Genomic DNA, 21,820 nt, shown 5'->3' on the forward strand with positions numbered 1-21,820 from the left:
TCTTCACTATGAGGGTGGTGAGGCACTGGAACAGGTTGCCCAGAGAAGTTGTGGATGCCCCATCCCTGGAAGCGTTCAAGGTCAGGTTGGATGGGGCTTTGAGCAACGTGGTCTAGTGGAAGGTGTCCCTCCCCATGGCAGGGGGGTTGGAACTAGATGAATTTTATTTAAGGTCCCAACCCAAACCATTCTATGATATAACAACCCTCATTCCCTTACTTTAAGTTAGTAAGTAGCCTCTCTACTCATCTGCCCTTCCCAGGTTCTGTTCTACTCTTAGAATATCTGAAGTCATATTACACAATATTTCACTGCTGAATAACTACAGTTAAAAAGATGGGGTACTTACACAACCCTCATTCCCTTACTTTAAGTTAGTAAGTAGCCTCTCTACTCATCTGCCCTTCCCAGGTTCTGTTCTACTCTTAGAATATCTGAAGTCATATTACACAATATTTCACTGCTGAATAACTACAGTTAAAAAGATGGGGTACTGAATGAAAGCCATCCAAGAACAAAACCAGTTCGAGTAGATCCAGTGATATAGATCAAATTCATTAACATCACAGCACCCCTATCTCCATCAGGAATATCCTTCTGCTATCAAGGCTACCAAACCTACAAAATGAATCATTTTTTGTCCTTGTCCCAAAGTTTAACAGAACTGGCAAGAGACATTTTATTTCTCCATATCTTACCAGGGGAAAAAAATATCAGTCCAAATTAAAGGCAACCTAATGTTTAATCTGCTGGCACCAACTTCTGCAATATTTTCAGCCTGTCAGTGACGCTGATCCTGCCCACAAGGCCAGGAACTTACACTCCTCATATTGACCATCTATACTGCAAAAACAGATTATCTGCCTGAACATGAGCAATTTAAGAAACGCGCAGTTGAATTTTATATTTTGTTTCTCTACAGAAAACTAAAGAGTATTTTCAAAGATATACCTTCAAATAATCATCTTACCTGCATTATCAGTTGTGAACATAGGTACTCTTCAATGTTTGCTGTTTGATACACCTTTGCCATAACTGTTGTTTTTTCCAAAGACTCTCATGCTTTCTCCAGTCTCTGGCTGTAATCTTACATTCGGTACAGTAAAAATAGAAGACACTGCAAAAAAGAGTGTCAGTTCAGAAACTTTGATTTTTTTCTGCAAAAGTAGTGATTTAAAAATAATTAGTTAACATATATGGCAAACACAACACTGAGTAAATATATACAGCTTTTATATATACAACCTATTTATGCAAGCAAGCACTGTAAAAATTCCGACTGGAAAGAACCTGCATGCATGATGATGGAAGATGTATGATGCAAACATTCTCAGTTGCATTCATCTAAAAAAACCTGTTTCCAGGGGGTGTATGTGTGTGTTTGCTTGTCCTTACACCGCTATATAATTCATATTTTACATTTTAATATTTCTCTGATAGCATTTAGAAATAAATAAGAATGTGAAAAAATGCAGCAAGGTTTTTCAATAATTTGACATCATGTATTACATCGTCAAAATCCTGATGCCAGTATAACTGAGATATTTTGTTTTACTTCATTTTATTAACTATTAAAGACAACTAGGCTTGGTAAAAATATCCCAACAACTCAGAAAGTTTTTACATAAAGCAACCCCCTTCTGCATGAGCTAGAAAAACCTTGAAGATTTCCACATAACACCAGGCAACTAATTATTCGAAGACACGATGATATTAATCACAGGGATCAAACTGAAAATGGTTAAGGACTCGCACATTGATGATACGAAAACTCATTTTTACTTAAGGTGCCTCAAACTGGTGGGGAAAAATCACTGACTTTTAATACCTTCTGAGAACAAATGTCCATATAAAAATATCCTTGGACAGCTGCTGCTGCATGATTGCATGAGAAAATGATAATAGACTACCTTTAAAGACCCGATCAGGGCCGGAACAGTTTTCTTTGTTTTCACACTAACAACTAGCATAGCTGTAAGTTTTTGGAACTACTCTTTCATTTTTATGCATTTAAAAGACCTAGCTATTTTTTTATGCACAAGATCTTCCCACTGTATTTTTGACATCTCAACTTGCATTTGATATTCTGCTGTCCTTGGTAACATACATTATGAATGGCAGATATTCTATGCAAATAAATCAATATGAGCTCTCAAATATGAAAGCAGAAAAGGGGGAGGACTGATTTTTTCTTTTTTCAATAGAATATCAAGTACACATATTTAGTAAAAGCAGTTAATCTATAGATTACTGCTCAGGTCTGAGATGAATGAAGGCTATGTTTCTTCTTCAACTGTATTGTATTCCCAGACAATATTTTTTAGCAGAATTGCACAACTCTTACCTTTTTAATGTAATATTTTTAAAAACTGAAAGTGGCTAGATGGTAGACAGAGCACATCTGGAAACTGAATTTCTAACTCAATTGAAATGATGCCTTGACTTTAAACAAAACTGAATCAAAAATCAAAATTTTGCTTCTCACATAAACTCATTTTGCATACTTTTTAAAAATAAAACACAAGATCAAAATGTTATCCTGTAAAATATTACATAGAATATAAATTCATAGTACTAAATTCAAAACAAGACGAGAAAGTGAAACACTTTTTTTTTACTTTTTCAATGTAGGCAGAGTCACCATACTTTTGTGAAATACTGTGATTCCAAAGAAATAGTATTTTCTGATAGAAAATCATTTGACTGATTTTTTTTTTCCTCTCTTTCTTTCTTCTTCCTCACCTGAGAGTCTTTCCTTGGTTTTTAGTGCTAAATCCCCAAATTTGCAATTCAGCACTAGGAGTAAATTGGACAAAACATATTCCATGATGAATACATCAGAGATTTGTAAAATCGCAGTGGTGTCTTGACTAGGAGGCAGTAGATTTTGTGTGTACACACAGTTCTGTTGTGCATAGAGTCTCAATGTATTTATACCTACATTTAATTAACTATCAGTAGCAAGTCCTTCCCAATGTAAAATATTAACCCAGAGAACTAGAGTCACAAAAACTGGTAATTTCACTACACAGTAAACATTTTCCCAACTCTCCAAAGTATGACTTCTTTGTTTTGTAAATATGTTTACAAGTATATCCAAGTCATACTAAATAGAAATGATTGTAGTATTTGATACTGGGATTGTCCCTTCTCGCATCTGGATTTATGCTTCATAATGATTATCTACTAAACACAGAAATAGTCTTTCTGTAACTCAAAATTTTACTGGAGGCATTTAGAAGAACCTTGCTTTAAAATATAATGATTTTTCATCTTTATTCTCCCCCCTTCAAAAGGTTTCACTGCTCCTGATGTTTAACGTTATGCAAAGACGTGTTTCTGCCAATGAATATCGCCTTATGGTTATGCTTCTGCAAATAACCTGCTGTGAGCTGATAAAAGGATTAATGCAGCCAAAATTCTTAATCTGTGAAATTACAAATTAAATTCTCATATTAAAAATACCACCCTGAGGTATTTTTTGTGGTTTTAATTCCCCTCTGGTGTTCTGCATACATTGTGCTTGTTAATGACTAGGACAAGACTGTCTCTGTTGGCAGCCTGCTGCAGAGTGATAATGTGTAGGCATTTACTTCACTGATAGAACTGGATTTAACCACTGACTGATAAACTAAGTGGCAAGTGGGTAATAAGTCCATATTAACAGAAAAGTACTACTGCAGAATTCAGAATTCAAAATCCTGGCTAGACTAAATCACACAGTCAGAAGGATTGAGATGTCACCGCTGCAGAGTGATTTTTGTTTTCCATTCAGTGGAAAAAGGATAAATGAACTGGCATTCTTGATGTTTCATTAGTCCTGAGGAAATGAATCTTTTTGCATCAGTTTCAGCAAAGACAGACTTTCAACAGCAGCCTCAATTTACACTGCATCCTTTGAATTTTCAGCTTATAAAGTACTGCAGTCAGCAAACTGAGTGGTGGGTTAGCATGGCAGAGGAGGAAACCGGGAATCTTTTTGCAGAGCAAGGACACAGTCTATGACACAGACGGTGACAGACAAAAATTAATGGTGCTAGTTTGATTTTAATGTTCATATTCTACAAATGGGAGAGCGCTCTTCAGGGCAGAGTCGGGAGTAGGGTACTTGGACAGCCAGGCCACAGAACCAGCTCAAAATATGACTACTACAGCTGTAGAGGATGGAAAAGATAAACTTTAGGAAGACAAAAGTTTTCATACTGACACTGATGTAAACAGAATCTATTGTGGATTAATATTCAGAAAGGGAGCTCAGTTTTTACAAGCAAACTTTTAAATCAGCCATAGTTACACACACACACACGTGCCATTGTTGCATCTCTGAACTTTCTGCCTCCAAGTACTGTATTTAGATCTTTTGCTAATGGATGTATGCTTGAAAACAGAAAATAACATACACTGTTCTAATGCAAGCATGCTTCTCTTTACCACATTGAGTTAAAGCAAAATGCTGATTGTTATTCCCCTGTGAAACCTATTTTTAATAAGAGAACCTTCTCTGAATCAAAAACATCATGCATGATAATGTTTTTCCCCAGAATAAACAGTAGTGTGCTTTTAACACTGGAAAAAGATATGAACACATATGATATAAATGATTTACAATTATTAAAGAGATAATTGACAGCATATATGATGATAGGAATATTTTTGCCAAGTCAACTGGAATGCATTTTGTTTAATAAAAGAAATAAAAAGATGCATGTAAATACTGAAAGCATTCTTAGTTAATAATACCATCTGCCATCCTCTTCTTACACAGTCTAATTCAGCAAATTAACTGATTGTCTGCTTTGTGTTTCTCAGACTTCCGAATGCCGAGTCCTTTCTTAAAGGTTACTGTTATAACAGATACAGATTCTGTGAATCAAACACGGCTGGATTTTTATCCTATATGCTGCAGCTAGTTAAGAAGTACTTTATGTTATAAAGTGAAAAGCACTAAGTATGTAAATTGTATTTTTCCTTTTGCTTTATGACAATTCAGATAATTCTCTTGGCTGCACACATAATCAAATACAAAGATAGCTGGCTGCAGACTGCAGAGCAGAGATAGCAAAAAAAAAAAAAAAAGAATTCATTTTTTCCTCTGTCAAGCTAACTATGTAATTTCAAGCTACACAATTGCACTCACGTATTTTGTGTGTGGCTGTGTAGGTCCATGAAGCTGTCTGCATGTGAGGGTTAGCATACACACGTGCATCTGTATGAACTAGCGTCTCTAAAAGAATTCTTTTTCCTGTGTCAAGCTAACTATGTAATTTCAAGCTACACAATTGCACTCACGTATTTTGTGTGTGGCTGTGTAGGTCCATGAAGCTGTCTGCATGTGAGGGTTAGCATACACACGTGCATCTGTATGAACTAGCGTCTCTGTTTTTAATTGATTTGGAGGTGGTTATACTCACTATCAGTTAACTCCCATAGCCGTGGGGGCAGATCACTGAAATACTCATGGCTCAGGGCTGCCTGTGCTGACAATCTGTTCTTTGGGAAACACTGGAGTAGTTTGGAGGCTAGATCTTCTGCGTGATTCACATAGCTCAGCCTGAAACACAAACAAGAAGGTTTTTCTGTAAAACAATCTCATTATTCTGTTTACTAATTCCACCTGCAGTCAGCACAGTTGAAACACCAGGTCTTGCCAGCCAGGATAAAGACAAAGTCTGTTTGGGAGCACTACCAGGAAAGATATTCCTCAGGTTAGGGAGTCAATACATTATTTCTGCATTGACAGCTCAAAATTCATATAAATTTTACAAATATAGAGCATAAAATATACCATATCACATATGCCCTGCCTAGTACACTAAAAGATCATGAGCAACGGGATTTTGAAAGCAACGGTTTTGATTCTTCCATTTACATTTTATTGAGCATAGTGACAGACTGAAAATTTACAGCGCTGGAAACAAATGGTTATTACTATCTAACTAAACCCATGAAATCCAAGCTTAAAATAATGGCAGTATTCATACAACTTTGTGAAGTATCAAATTTTAAAATCCAGTGATGCTTAACACACAACATATGCATCATGTTTCTTGAAGACATTTGTCTTTCAGGAAGTACTGACTTCTTATTTTTTCACATATTCACACGGCAGGCCGCTGACTCTTCATTAGGTGTTAATGCAATGCAAACATTACGTTGTAAGTAAGTGAATTATCTCTTCTAAGCTACCCAGGGAAGTCTGAGAAAACTCATTGTTTTACTGGGAGCTATATGCTTGTGAATACTATAAGAAAATACAAACTAAAAATAATAGATTTGGATGGGAGAGAGTAAAATGGTAACCAGCAAGATGTGGCTTGGGTCTAGTAACCTACAGCTGCCTCCTAAATTTCCAAAGCCACCAAACTCATTGTAATATGCAGTCGGAAAAGAGATGCTGAATCTTGTCGACATTGTGTTGTTATTAGTTGTATGTAACCCTGTAAATTCAACCATGCCTTTGCTCAGTAAAGATCTCTTGTCAGGTAGAAATGCCAAAGTGTATAAAAGGTCTCCTATTTTTCAATGCACTGTTTCCCAAAACAGAGTAGACTGCAATCCAAAATACCGCAGTATTTGAAAAAGATGGTGTTATCCTCTAAAATCAATAATCCTACAGCATGTTTCATGCAAATGCTCATTTTTGTTCAGCTCAAGCTGACTTTTTGAAAAGTCATTCAAGGAAGATGGATTAAACAGTTACTTTTTTATTTTCACATATTTAATATTGGGCTGACGTGGCATAATTTATAAAGGTCAGTGTATGCACAGGTGAAAACTATCTCTGCAACAAAGAAGAGATAACACTGAAAACACTAAATGAAAAAAAAGTTATTACAGTGAAAACTTTAAGTAAGTCACAAATGTCATAGATACAACTTTTTGTCCATGCCCATATTACACTTAATGTGAAAAAAAAAAAAATTAAAAGTCAAAAGCATCTCTGCTAAATTATGTGTTGGCATACGTATGATATGCTGATATTTGTAATGACTCAAAAAATTTGCCACTGTGTCTTTTTAATTTCTAGCAACTGTATGCTAGATAGGAATTTTTGAATACTGTGCCTATCTGATCTCTTCCTGAGAACAGGCAGGATATTTGTCCAGAAATTACCCAGGGATGGATTGCCCAGAAGTGCCAACCACTTCAGGACATTATTTCTCATCAGCCATAATCTTACAGAATTCCCAGGATTAGGATTTGGAATTGTTATTCTAGGTTAAACAGATGCTAAGCTTTAGTATTTCTGATGGTCGTAAGTTGTCTGTTTTCATTTTCAGTTCATGACAAAATAAAGGCATCTTGAATGAAACAGTCATTGCCTATAAATTAGATTCTACAACAGGATTAATTCCAGATTCCTTAACCTACCAGATTGTAGAAATTGTTTCATTCAACTTTTTTGAAAATTACAGGAAAGTTCATTACAGAACACAGCAAAATACCAGGAGAAAAGGCTATTCTTAACAAAGAAAGGAAAAGGAGGGGTACATATTCAGGGAGAATTGGTATTAATTCTTCTACACATCCAAAATTCCCATGGACCGGTGATTATATTGCATCTGTGAGGCCTGCCTTGTGTCCTAATCCCACCTGCACCCATTATTTGTTCAGAGGTCCTGGCAAATCATTTCACCAATGTATTTTTTTCCCCACAGAAGTAGCTGCATCCTTTTTAGGAGCCATAGTAAACTTGCTCTGTCTTGAATGAAACCTGCTGTTAAGTCAGAAAAATGAGGTCACTTAAATGTGAAATATTACCCTCCGGTATAAGAATTGCACCATTCCTTAGCTGATCCATAGGTATAGTGAAGATGCTAATTAAAGAAGGCAAAGCAAAAGAAAAGAACATTCAAACATTAATGAATTCTGAATTGCAGGTGAAATTATGGATGATGACACCCTAGTTCCTCGGTGCTCTTGAACAGGTAGTGCCAACGTTCTGACTGTATTAACACTCATCAACGTCCCTGGCATACTGCTAAGATTTTTTTTTTAGCAAGAAAATCAGATTAACTAATATAAGCTGAAAATAGTCTGAGTAGGATCAGTTTAGGAAGCCAAAGTCACATTCCCAGTTTAGGAACAAAAAAGATACTGGTTTACTGAGACCAATCAAGAAGCCAAAGATAAGTATCAAATAATCAATAGATTATACATTAATACAATATAAACCCAACAAAAATATCTAGGGCTGCAACATAATCACAGGAACTAATGAAATAATTGTGAATAAATCAGTCAAAATTAGAACTGGTTTTATAATTAATAAATAGAAAAATAATGTATATTCATTGCACAGTCTGCAAAAATAGTTCAATCTGCTATAATTATTACATTTACCTGCCCTGATAATACTCCGAGTAGTGCTGGGGGGCAGGTATGTCTTAGTTATTTCTACAGTGTTTTGAAGATTCCAGTTGCTACATTATTAGTATTATGTTCCCAAGCATTTATAGATTTTAAACTCAGAAGGGACCATAACGATCAAGTCTCACCTCCTGTGTAATACAGGCCGAAGAAGATCATCCAAGTAACTCATGGACCAAATCATCACTTTTAGCTAGGCTCAGCTGTATCTTTAAAGTTCTACATCAAAGTTCTAGCTTTGTTTACGGAGCTTTGCAGAGCAATGAAAAAATTCTTCTCCAAAACCCACGTCTTCTCTGAAGGTCACTTCTGGAAATCAGTGGACACTGCAAAAAGCATATGCATGTGGGCTCCTAAGGTTGTCAGTCTTAAAACCGATGCCTTAGTGGAATGCATGACTAATTTTGCTGCTTTGTTTAAGGACAAGCTATTCTTCCACTTATGAAAAATGCACTGTATGATCATGTATTTAAATTACATCTACTACATCAGAATTGTTTGGAGAAACCAATTCAGTGCATAACCTCAGCGGTCTGGAACGTCGGAACGTTTGTTTTTGTTTCTTTCTTCCCCCCCCCAATAATCTCTTTAAATCTCCTCCTTAAAACATTGACAATTTGTCTGATGTAAGTTTGAAACATGATTCCTCAACAGGGACAAAGGCTGAATTTTCTGATGAGGTTCAGTAGTTAAGTATCTAATACAGAAAAGTTAACAAAAAGAACTAAAGAAAAAAAGAAAAGATTTGATTTTTAAATACACCTCCTTCAGTATGTGACAGGATGGAATTTCATACAATATGGCTTTGTGTCTAAAACATAATAGTGTGTTTTGTCTCACAGCAGTTGGGCCATATAGGAACTTGGCATGCATGATATGGCAAGTCTCAATATTCACGCTTCACTTACTGTCACACTAATCACTGAGGAATAGTTACTAGCCATGACAGCGTACATACTTTCAGAAAATGTGGTGTACAGCAGAATACAGAGAAACCTTTGGCAATAAGTATTAAATAATATGTAGATATTGTTTTGAGAAATATTGGGAATATTTTTACAGACCTACTCTGATGACATTTGTGAAACACATCGATTTTCAACTTAATCCCAAATGCTATATACAGCCTTAGCTCAAGAAAAACAAACACCATATGAACCTGTCTCACTTTAAACATATATGAATCTGACTAGACTTGAGCAGTTGTAAATCTCATTGGATTACAAGAATTTGATTTAATTTCAGAAAACAGGCTTAAATGTCTTTCTACTGCAGAGGAAGGTCAGTATTTGGTCAAGCAGAACATGACTAAGATCACTGAAGTTTGGTTTAAGCTCTTGAGAAAAAAAAAGTTTTGGGCATGTGCAGTGAACTTCTGAACTTTGGGTGATTTGCTTTTAAATGCAATGAAGAAGGCAGCTCAAATTCACATTAATAATTAAGACAAATGGGCATTAAAACAAATGGAGATAATATGCTGCCTATATACTCCTAACAGCATGAGGTAAATACTTCCCAAAGCAAAAATCGTTTACTGTGCATATTTTCCGTGTGAAGATACGACTCTTGCAGCATATCATTAATTCATTTCTCAACTGGCATTTATAGCATGGCCTAGAGGAGTGAGGCACCTAATTCCCTTTGGAAATCTCAGCTCTGCTTCTTTATTCTAAGTAATCCCTTGCAACCTGAAGTGCTGAAAGACAAAACCACAGTTAACCCGAACAATCACACCATTTAGCAGAGTTTAAAGTTTAATGGCAAGAAGAGAATAAACAAAAAAAATTCACATCTTGGTGCAAATCAGACAGGCCATACGGTAACCCTCGCAGCTCGTTTTGCAGAGGACACCGTGCTCCCCTCAACAACAGGGCTTTCTTACAGTCCCTGTGGTATCTCACCTACTATCGCACTGCCACGAGGGCTGTATTCCCCATTTTCACCCAGTATGCTTGAGGATGGCAGTCTTTCCCCCTTGTCCCAGGATTTAGGCCTCTCCTGAGTTCTGACACAAAACTGTGCCAACTCTGTATATTGTAGTTAATGTTTTCTTTGCAAATTCATTATCTTCTGACCAGCTGATATGGACATGCCCTCATGTGCCTTGATAGTTTGCACCTCTGAATATGCGCGCAACCCGACTAGCAGCAGCTACGCAGCGCACAAATCGGAGCAGGGCCTACCTTAAGTAACATTTCCTTTTTACTAAGTATCAACAGACTTTTCTGTTGCTACAGCCATGCCGAGAACACCTACCGTCTTCAAAGACCTGACGTGCCAGCTCCAGCGTGCAGGAGCTGCTTCCCTAACGTGCCTGGTGTGCCTCCACAGAGCTGCTGCAGAGATTATTTAGCCATCATGAAACCACCGCAACAAGTGAATGCTAGTTTTGATGCGATGCTTTTAGCTTTTGATACAGATGAAGGCATAAAGCGGCACCTCAAGACGAAAATCTAACAGAGTAAAGACGTTATCATTTTTCTCAGTGTTTTACACAGAGGGTACTGAGGACTAAAACTGATGAACAAAGAGAGACAAAAGCTTTTGAAGGCTCACTGAAGCAGGGTTTTACTTGTTGCTGATCAATCACAAAAAACAGAATTTGCTCTACAGCACAGTGTAGTGGTACTTCAAGCCAACATTATTTAACCTACAGTCAAACACAGGCACAGGGATCATGTTTCAGTGTTGGGATTGTCCCCCACATCTGACTGGGCTGCCAACAGCAGTCTTAACATTGTGCTGGGTTGTGCACGTTCTTTAGGAGGCATGTCTCCAAACACCTTATGCCCCTCTTGTTCTTTCCAAACTGAGGTGCTGGCAGCAGTTTAGATTCAGAAACACTGAGCTCTCTACACATGCAAGGCAGGAAAGTATGGTCTCCAGGCTCCCTAGGCCATCGGTTCCACTGTGTTCTTCTAGCTCAGTACCTCACTAGAAGCAAGATTGCCACATTAGTGCAACATCCTGCTCAGGCTTCTTCGATGAGCTAGGCTGGGGTAAATCCTGCACTAACATGGCTATACTGCTCCCAGTATCTGTCCTTGCTCTGTGCTGCTGCACAACACTGTGCTCCACAGTCTTCAGACCTTCATGATTTCCATAAGGGTGTATGAAACGATCTCTTTGGAAATTTAGAAATTAGTTTGATCTGTTGAAGCACTGAAAAAGTGGTCAAAGTGTTTATCATTAAAGTAAAAGCCATGACAATCAATGATAAGTACTCACTGATATTGCACAGAGCTAAAAGTATCGGTGTTTGATTCTTTGGTATTGCTGTTAACGTAGATATAAAAGAGGCCAGAGCCCCATTTGGAAAGCTGCGGAGGTAAGATCATTTAGTGCATTCCAAAAAGGTAATAGTAACCCTGACCCGTCTGAACTAATTCTCACTTGACAGTTCCACAGATGCCATTAGCTGGAAAGCAAGCAAGTTGAATAGCATTTCATGAAAAAAAGTGAGTGTAACAAATGAAGGTTCTAACAATATAGGCAACTGGTTTTTTTTTCTCTTTTCATTAATACTGATTTACCTCTAGGTATATCATTTTTATACACTTGGTAAATTTTTAAAAGAATCTACTGACCCAGTAGGTAAACCATAATTATAGTTGCAGCTCCTGAACTTCTCAGAATGGAGAATTAAGATGCTTACTTAAACTGCTCATGAGTCACATGAGGCTTCAGAGACTCCAGTTGGTCACACCTAAGCTAGACAATGAAGTGATCCAACCTCTCACGGCAATTCACATTTGATAATGGCCATTAAGCTCAGTCACGACTAAATCATAAAATCATTTGTACGTGTCATCACTGAACGTAACTCAAGACAAAATCTTAGACATGAGTCTATTTCTCCCTGACTCTTTCTGCACTAGATTTGATGTGTTTTAGTGTCCGTTTCAGATGTATTACTGTATTTCTACAACACAACACTGCTTGCGATATCCAGCTTGCAAGGTTCACTTCATATAGGAAGCAGAACATTAACACCCTTACAGAACACAACACCTTTAAAAATTGAATATGGTTGATTTGAGCTTTAAATGCTAAGCTTAAAGAGAATCACTCAATTTACAACAGACTTAACAGTATCCTGGGTTTTGTCCTTCTACAGCCTGACATGCACCTGGGCTAGCTCTTGCTCTGATGCCTCAGAATAAATATGCTGGGCTATGAAACATTCCAAGGAAACCCAGTGCCAACTATTGAGATCTTAGGGCATGAAGATAGCCAATACTGTTCATTGACAATATTGCAGATATTTCCTCCACTTGTTCTATACCATTTTGATACATGGTAAGGTTTACATTTGATACTAGGTATCTTTTTGCCAGGATAATATATGCTGGAGCATGAAATGAAGCAAGAACTATGGAGTCTGCATGGCAGACGTTAGAGAGAAGAAAAATAAGCTTATTTAAACAGCAAATATACAATATATGTCCAGTGATAACATACTCTAAGCTACTGAGAATGTGGCTTTCTGTGATATGATCACATAACTTCCTTAACTCCTGGGAATTCTGAGGTGGTGATATTCCAGGCAACATGACTGCTGGGTACAGTGTTCTGCTACTGTTTAAAACCACAACTAATTCTTTAAACTAAAAGAAGAATACCTGAAGTATTTAATTTTATTTCACTCAGTTTCCAGCAGTTTCTCTCAGATACAGATATTTCCCAGAAAAAGTATTTCCTAAGAAATTTTAATCAGAACATGCCTTACCATTTTGCCCTAGAAAGAATTTAGCAATTACTTCTTTCTGATTTTATATGCCACCACCAATCAGCTATTTTAGTTCTTTCAGCATCCCAATTAGCCCAGTATTAAAGATACTAATTATGGAAGACATAGTGTATTACTTACACCACAACAGACTACTACAGACTACATACTACTGAATATGCTAAATTTATAGTTTACTGGCAGATCTTTGCTTGCTGTAAGTGTAATTAATGAAGAACAACAACATGGTGGCTACATCTAATCAGAAGCTTTTGATTATTTTGAAATTCTTTAAAGGGCATGAATCTTCTGATCAGGAGAGTGTTTTTTTAAGGCCACCATCATGCACCTCAGCAAGTTGAACAGAATATCCCTGGAAAATAAATAGAGCTAAAAATAATTACTAACATCCCAATCATTTTATGAGCTATTATTTCACCAGAAAATGGAGAAAATATATCTTTAATCCTGAACAAAAACTCTTCAAGGTTTATGTTCTCTATAAACCTTTCACTGAGAACTGAAAATATAAGTTAGTAATGCAATAAATGCCCTAACAAATATATCAGATTTTTCACTTAATGCTTTTTACAGGCTTAAACCAAACTGAGTGAAAGAAAATCACCTTTTACAGTCTGACTCTTAAAGGAAGAATGCCTTTCTGTTATGCTTTTTAAAAGAAGGCACGGTGAATTTATATCAACTTCACTGAATCTTGGGGCATGATAAAAGGAAGAAAATACGGCAGCGGAGTTAACATTCCATAGCATTCTTTCTTCACATATTTATTTCCTCACTGGCTGGACATAAGCCAAAGAAAATGAGGGAATAACCCCCCCGCAAACGTAGAAATAGCTGAAATAAACCTTTGGCACGCAATGCAGTCAAAGCTTTTTGCTTTTCCTCCTCCCACCCTCGACAACCTGGATTGTTTCTCTCCAAAGAAATCCAAGCAAAAAATACTCCAAAGAAAAAACAACCAAACTCTGAATTTCAAATTTGTCAGTGGGTGCAGCCACTAGGGCAGTAAACAAAGTTTCCCGTATTTTCCCTTATTAAATTACTACAGAAAGAAAAACCAGCTGTCTTTTTGGACCTATTGCCTTTTACAAACTAAAAATAAAAGACAGAACCAAGCTCTAGTAAATAAACATTAGCACTGCCTTATAAATCTCTGCCCTCTTGTCTGATATTTTATCATCTCGGGTTTGAGAAGTCTTAATTTCATTCTAATGTAAATAAGAACTGGTCTGTTTGCACAGTACTTCAACAAGAATTTGCTGCAAGGTTGCAGCATGCAGGCAGTGCCCCGAGAAGGGTGACCTCGCTTTAGTCAGTGAAGCCAAAGATCATTTATCACAGTTAACCTACAAATCTGTCTTGCTGGGCCCTCAGATCCATCAGCCACTTGGAAGCAGCTACTTGTCCTGTCCTCCCACAGCTCCCTAAAACATCGGATGGGTCTGATCTTTTCTATTATTGTATACCTCTCAGCTAATAAAATATATTTTTATGGATATGGAACAAACAGGAGTACTTTGTATTTATTTATACAGCTCATTAAAGGTGGATAGAGATTTGGAGGCAGAGAGAATGCCCCAAGCCTAGAAAGCTCAGGAAGGCAGACCCCAGGCATATGCATGTATTTAACTTTATATATATGAGTCGCCTGGCTGAACCCAATGAGGCTAAGCAATTACGTACAAGCAGGTATCCTGGTCTTTTTGCAACTATACTCCTAAGCTAAGACATGGCAGGGAAACGATGCAGAACTAGTAAACATTGAAAGAAGGAGACCAAGATGGTTATAATGAGAGCATATGGGCAATATATTCAAAGCTATGCAGTCAAAAATACTTTATTATGTATTATTATACCTACATATTTAGACAGACTTATATCATACAGAACTAGTTGCAGCTCCCTGAGCCTGAGGTACTTGGTTCCGATGACATTAGAAGAGATCACGGGATGGGTAACCACATTCACACCAGCATCGTAGTGCAGAAGGTGCCATTCCTTCCTAGCACACCACTCTTTCTCTTTACATTAATGGAGATAGATACTTTCTAAAGGGAACATTAGGTCATCTTCCAGCAGGGAGAAGCTGGCAGACTGAAAATCCAGCACCTGATACCAACAGCAGTAATACTTGTTAAGAGACAAATATGCTTGTGCCAATCTGTTAAAAGAAGTCTGAATTTGACTTTGAACTTGGACAGGGAAATGAGTGTAATTATTCAAGGGTTTCTTAGGCACCGAGCCCATTGTTGAAGGAGAAAACAGTGATCTCTCTCTAGTATGCACTTTGGAGAAAATGTAACATGACTTTGCACTGATTTTTTTAAAAAAGTGAAACATTACATATCCACATGTACCTGTATTGAAGTGTCTTTTTAAAAGAGTTGCTCGGATTTAACACAACAGTTTATGCCTTTTTAACTATAAACAGGTTGGAGATGAATGACCAAACCACAAATTCCATATATTTTAACTATCAGTTACTGAAATATGTGGATTTTAAGTGCTTGTACTCACATATGTGTGAGGATGCAGTGCTATCTGACACTCAGAAATTGGCTTGCAGTAGGGAAGGACTCAATCCTGAACTATTTTTGCAAATCCTAACCTGTCAAAGTAGCATGAAAGAGAGACAGCTAAGCAGGGAGTTATTGCTATTTAGACATAAATCAGCATAGGCAATTTAAGAACTAAAATAAAAATTGTTATCTGTAACAGTGACCATTAAAGTTCAGATTTCCCAAAGAGCCAACTGTCACTAAAAATTGACTACCAGTAGAGCTCAGGCCACTTCTAATCACCCAAAATAAGCAGGTGGATTTTCAAAAGATTTTGCATACATGGAAATGTGGAATCCATGGAGCTCTGCAACACATCTGGTCATGTGCGCTGCCACTGAATTGGGACAAGCAGGTAAATAAACACAGGGGACCCATTTTAGGGTCCTAAATGGATACTAAGCTTCTGTGAAAGCAAGTGTTCAAGGCAGACAAGGACTAGTCCTAGCAGCTTCCAAACTGAGAACAAGAAGCCTGGAGAAAAGGACCACAAACAACTGGTAAATGCACTATCTGGGCACAAGCCCACCTGAAAGGAAGACCACAGCTGTGAGTCTGCCTGAATTATCTAGGGGACAGGAGAAGGCCTAAATATGAGTAAGGGATCACTGACATAAGAATAGGAGCAAATACACAGCTTTGTGAAGAAAGAGAGGAAGAGGCATAATTATGGAGGATTTTGAAAAGAAGGAGCTCAAAAATGATGCAGTGAAACAGCCGGTGTTGGGAGGGAAGCTAAACAATCCACAAAAAAATAAACTGAATTTACTGGTTGCTTTTTATATGATCTGAAAAAGGGTGTTGGTCAGGAGAAGACATGAGAAGTATATTACGATAATCAAGATCTGAGTGACAGAGTTGGTTGGGGAAGGAAAAAAGGTATCTTGGAAAAGCTGGAAAGAAAAAAAATTGTAAAATATATATAGCATTCTGGATGCACAGGCTAGGAAAGGAAAGATAAAAAACAGGCCTAAGGCTTCAGGCCTAGGTGACAAAGGATGCCAGCATTACAGTTGAGAGGAGAGACTTCACTGGGAATATGCTCAAGTGTGCAAGGGGCAGGGAATAGTAAGAACCTCTCTGTTGAAGCCTGTATCACCAAATTAAGAAGGGCTAGGGAGAGAGCCTGACAACTCAACTACTGAGTGTCCACCATTGCCCCCTGGATTATTTTGGCCCATGCCAACTAGCATTCTCCAAAACCACTCCTAGACACAGTTCAGGGAACAATCCATGCCAGGGACCATTCCCAAAAGGCAGCATGTACCAGCCTACTACAAGCAGGGCGTGCATTACCTTCAATTTACGCTAGAAAATACAATTCTCATGGTCTGCAGATTTGGTCTTATGTTATTCTGGAAATTTTGGATTAAAAAACTAATACTGAACACCCCAAAAATAATAATTGCACCTGCAGCTGCATGGGGACCACACAAAGCCCACAGGAGATGCATGCCCAAGTGTTATTTAGTACAGCTGTAGCTAAGGTCTGCCACATGGCCTTGGGGCCAGAAGATAGTCCCTGGCTCTGCTTTAGTTAGCAGCATAGACATAGGCTGTATCTGACAGAAAAATGATATTCTCCAAACACTATCTGTCAACATCTCAGGAAAGATTCATGCCCTCACGGTTGCAGAATAAAGCTTGACTCAAGGGCACTTTAAGGATCAAATATGAAAGAAATAAAAGGAATATAACATTATTCTACAAAAGTCATAATGCTGAAGGAAGGCCAATAATAATCTGGAGCATGATTTTTTATGCCAGGGTGGTGAAATTAGTTTGAGGCACACTAACAGTACACAGGAGTAAACAGAGCTTTAAGATTGCTATAGAATCTAACCAAAGAAGGCAATGCAAAAATGATGGTCCATTCTTAACTTGCAATGGTGTCAGAGAGAAAAGCATAAATTTCATCTATTTTTACTATATTTCCTTGGATTTTGTAAGTTAGGGTCCAAACAATAGCAATATTTTAAAACTACTCTGGATTCCTAAACAATAGAAACAAAAAAAGCAAACAATACATTTATGAGAATGTGACAGAAGTAAAAATTTTATTTTTTCCATTTAAATTCTTTGCAGTTTCTGAGTTTTTAAATCCAACACAAAAAAATAGAGCTTTTATTCATTTGTATTTCCAGCCTCCTATTGCAGCAGTGATCATAAAACAAACACAGCTGGCATCTTTACTATTTTATTCACTGAAGGATTTAGCTGGACAAACATCACAAAGATAGTGGCTGCTTTCATTGAATTTATGATCAAATATGCTCCAGCATAAGATCAACTCTGTAAGATCAATTACTATGAGATGTGAATAATTTAAAAAAAAGTTGTCTATTTGTAAATCAGATCTTATGGATATAAATTCAGCTGAGATAGCAGACGGTGGATATACACGGTATTATACATTACGTTATTTAAAAGGATGCAGTTTTTCTGTGAATCACATTTAGTGATAAATATTGTCATTTACATTTTGGTATCCAGCGAGCTGCTAATTCAGACAAACAACATTTCAAAATTTTATTTTAAATTTCAATTAAATTTTTCTTAATCAGAAAAGAACTTAACTGTTTTAGTGATGTCTTTCAAAATTACAGAATATATTTCCTATAAAGGCTTAATTAAAAACAATACACAAACCACCATCACCATCATTTTACGTTTTTTTTCCATAGATTCTCACCAGTCTGTTGTTCGGCATAATACCAGGAGAGTTATAATAATTTTAACGCAGAATGTGTGCCTTAGGATATGGGATTGACTCAATGCCTGAAAGAAAAAGGTCAGTTCCCTTTGGAACCACTTGCCTCTTTGCCCTCCAGCAATGACAGGTGCACCAGCCCTATGCTGAGGCTTGTTATTCACACTGTGTTGCTGAAGATAAATAATCTAACCTCTCCATTTTAATGTATCAGCAAGGATTATTGTCTCCTATCTTCCCATTTTGACACGCAGGTCAAGCAGGCACTGAACATATATACATGATGATCTGCCTGCAGCCAGCATCTTTCACAAATTCTCAAACAATAGCTTCAAACTTTCCAAAATAGGTTATTGAAAGACATCACTAAATTTAATTATGAAAACTGTTTGGCTAGCAAATAACTCCCAGTTTTGAAACTAATCACTGTTTTTCACTAGTCTCCTACAATGCCATGTGTTTCTGCATCACTAGTTCAAAAAAACTGCATGAAAAAGCAAAAATTCTTGTTCCTCTGTACTATACGGCAGGAAAGAAGTCACAAATCTGAAGGCAGATACATGACGCGCCCCAGCTAGAAACGCATGAAAGGAAGCAATTAGGATTTTCATGACAAAATTGCAATGAATTTTGGGAGACGATCACAGGAGATTCTCACGAATAGCAATATCTGAATACCTATGATTGCCATCCTACCACAGAAAAGGTGGTGGTCAAAATTACACTGAAAACCCTACATCAAATCATCATGAAATTCAGTAAGATAAGTATTTGTCCAGGGTAAAGATACTTTGTGATGTTTGTACCACTGCAGAAACCTTAACTACTGTCTGTAAGTCTTCGGCTGGCAACAGATCCAAACAGCATGGGTTTTGAGATTGGCTTAAACTATCTGCAGAGCTACAAAACTCAGTAGCGTTATTCGTATTATTAAACTTATTGCCTGTCTGCACCATCTCCCAAAATTATACACATTTCTGAGACTCTAAGATAAGAATCAAACGAACTGTTGAGTTAAAGAAAAATTATCCATAATACATGACCAAAAGCAGTGGAAAATATCAAGCCACTTAAGCCAACAGCAGTTGCTTAGCACTAAGCACTTTTGAATGCCAGGCCAATTCTTAAGGTGCCTATCATTTTGGCTCTCATGTTGGAAAACTCTTGCCTTTAGTGGCGACACACAAATAATGAGACACCCAGCAGTAAGGTCTACTTCACTTGTCTTACTGCCTTCACAGTATGTCTTCAATTCCTCAGACAAATATTTTTAAAACACATCTCAGAGGCTCAATTTTGTCAGCAATGTCATTATCTGGAGAAGAAAGAATTCAGCAGAGAGGCCAACAGTACAGAACTCCAGCAAGAGGGCAGAATTAGGCATGTGAGGATACAATGATCCCTGGTGCCTCTGATCAGAAAGTATTAAACTTCAAACCAAAAAATGAACACAGACACTACGGCAACATACGAGTAACAGACTACCAAAAACGTAATTCTGAGAAATTAATAAAATGTTGGCATGTAGAAATGCATAAGGAGAAAGAACAACTGGAAACATCTGAAAAGAGTTTATCAGTAAGTACTCAAAAACGTTAATGAAGAACATACTTTGAAAAAAAAAAATCATACCTGGAAACACCAAATAAACATGTCTATCTGATATATGTCTCAATATCTTAAGGAATTCTTAAAGAATTAGTGAGGATAGTGAACAAATGTAAGGCACCTTTTAGAAGTCTTTCCAGGAAATCTACACAAGAAGAGTTAGTTCTCTTTCCTCATTTCTCTTTACAGGCTTATTACTGTAGATAAGTTACTGTAACGTTAGTTAATTTTGCTCTGCATTCTAAAGTATTGTACTAGACTTAAAAAAAAAAATACATATACACATACTTCCTTTCTAGTTTTCAAATAAGGAAGAGAACCTTGGCAAATATTTGCTGGATGTTGACACACAACATAGAAGCAAAATATAGACACTAGAAACAAAACATAAACAATACGGAAGCAAAATTAGTTTTAGGAAAAAACTAAGACAAAACGGCAATCAAAAGAAGAGGTGACTAATGAACAAGACATCAGATAAATTGATTATTTTAAAACTGGACTTAATCATTGGTGGAACAAAGCAACAAGAGATAATGTTTGATGCAATTTCTCTAAAAAGTCTTGCTCTGTGGACAAACTCCGAAGAGCTGGGATGTGATACACTATCTCATAGACTGAAAACTGGCTGACAGACCATAAGCGAAGGGTAATGATGAGTGGCAATGTACTGAGTTGGAAGGGAAGTGTCCAGCTGTGTGCCAGAGGGATTAGCGTTAGTCACAGTTTTATTTAACGTCTTTATTAATGAACTGGACTAAGGGATACACTGCATGCTGAATCAATTCTTAGATGAAACTAAATGTTGAAAACACCATAGAAGACAAAAAAATTAGTACAAAGAAGCTAGCAGAAGTGAGATATGTGGGCAGAAAATCTACAAACAAGATAGAGCATAGAGAACTACAATTACTTCTAGGGAAAAATAACCCAAAATATAGATAGGTTCAGAGATAATAATGCCAACAAACTCTAGTCCAATGCCAGAAACTGAATTAGATGATGCTGAAGACAACAAAGAACATCTGTGTACGTTGGGGCTGTATTTTCACAGCTGTCATGGATGGGAAAGGTATAGGAGGGTAACAATGCAATTTTTACTAATGAAACAACATAGAGTTATTAGTACTCTGAAAAAGAGGACAAAGGCTTTTGTGGTCCAGTTTAGAAGGCTTATTGATATTTTTAACTAGGCCAAGAGGATGTAACACAATACACAAAGCTTAGCAACACAAAAGAGGGGGAATTTAGAATAAAGCAAAAATAAATTGAATGTCAGGATGAACATTCTAACAATGAAGTCTGTTAGGAATAATCTCCCCCCATATTTATAAAAGTTATAACATTTGAGCAATTTACAATCGCTCCAATTTGAAGGAAACATTCAAATATAAATTGTAAAGAATTTTTCATCTTGGCAAAAGGATAAATAGAGAAACTCTAGAGATCTTTCTCAGTCGGCATCATATAAATCATCACCATAAAGCGGACAAAACCTGCGGTGCATTTCAGCTTAGCACTAACCGTTCCTGAGCTGGGCTGAGAACTTTGCCTTTTGCACTTTCGCAGCTGAGCCCCTTTATGCTGCCAGAAACATATAAAAAATTTTTCATCTTGGCAAAAGGATAAATAGAGAAACTCTAGAGATCTTTCTCAGTCGGCATCATATAAATCATCACCATAAAGCGGACAAAACCTGCGGTGCATTTCAGCTTAGCACTAACCGTTCCTGAGCTGGGCTGAGAACTTTGCCTTTTGCACTTTCGCAGCTGAGCCCCTTTATGCTGCCAGAAACATATAAAAAAGCGGGTGCAACGTGCAACG

At 37.1% G+C, this 21,820-nt stretch overlaps 1 protein-coding gene across 1 annotated transcript in view; it reads right to left on the reverse strand.

Moving 5' to 3' along the window:
* CDK14 (cyclin dependent kinase 14) overlaps positions 1 to 21,820 on the reverse strand; it is a 243,004-nt gene that overhangs the window by 62,713 nt on the left and 158,471 nt on the right. Inside the window, exons 11-12 of the mRNA XM_019471112.1 lie at positions 5,412 to 5,551; positions 971 to 1,117 (exon numbers count right to left, since the gene is read on the reverse strand). Of these exons, the coding sequence (XP_019326657.1) occupies positions 1,002 to 1,117; positions 5,412 to 5,551 (256 nt within the window). The 3' untranslated portion in view covers positions 971 to 1,001. The remainder of the gene's footprint in view (positions 1 to 970; positions 1,118 to 5,411; positions 5,552 to 21,820) is intronic.

Source organism: Aptenodytes forsteri, unplaced genomic scaffold, assembly GCF_000699145.1.
Source record: "Aptenodytes forsteri isolate BGI_AS27 unplaced genomic scaffold, ASM69914v1 Scaffold172, whole genome shotgun sequence".
Lineage (NCBI taxonomy): Eukaryota > Metazoa > Chordata > Aves > Sphenisciformes > Spheniscidae > Aptenodytes > Aptenodytes forsteri.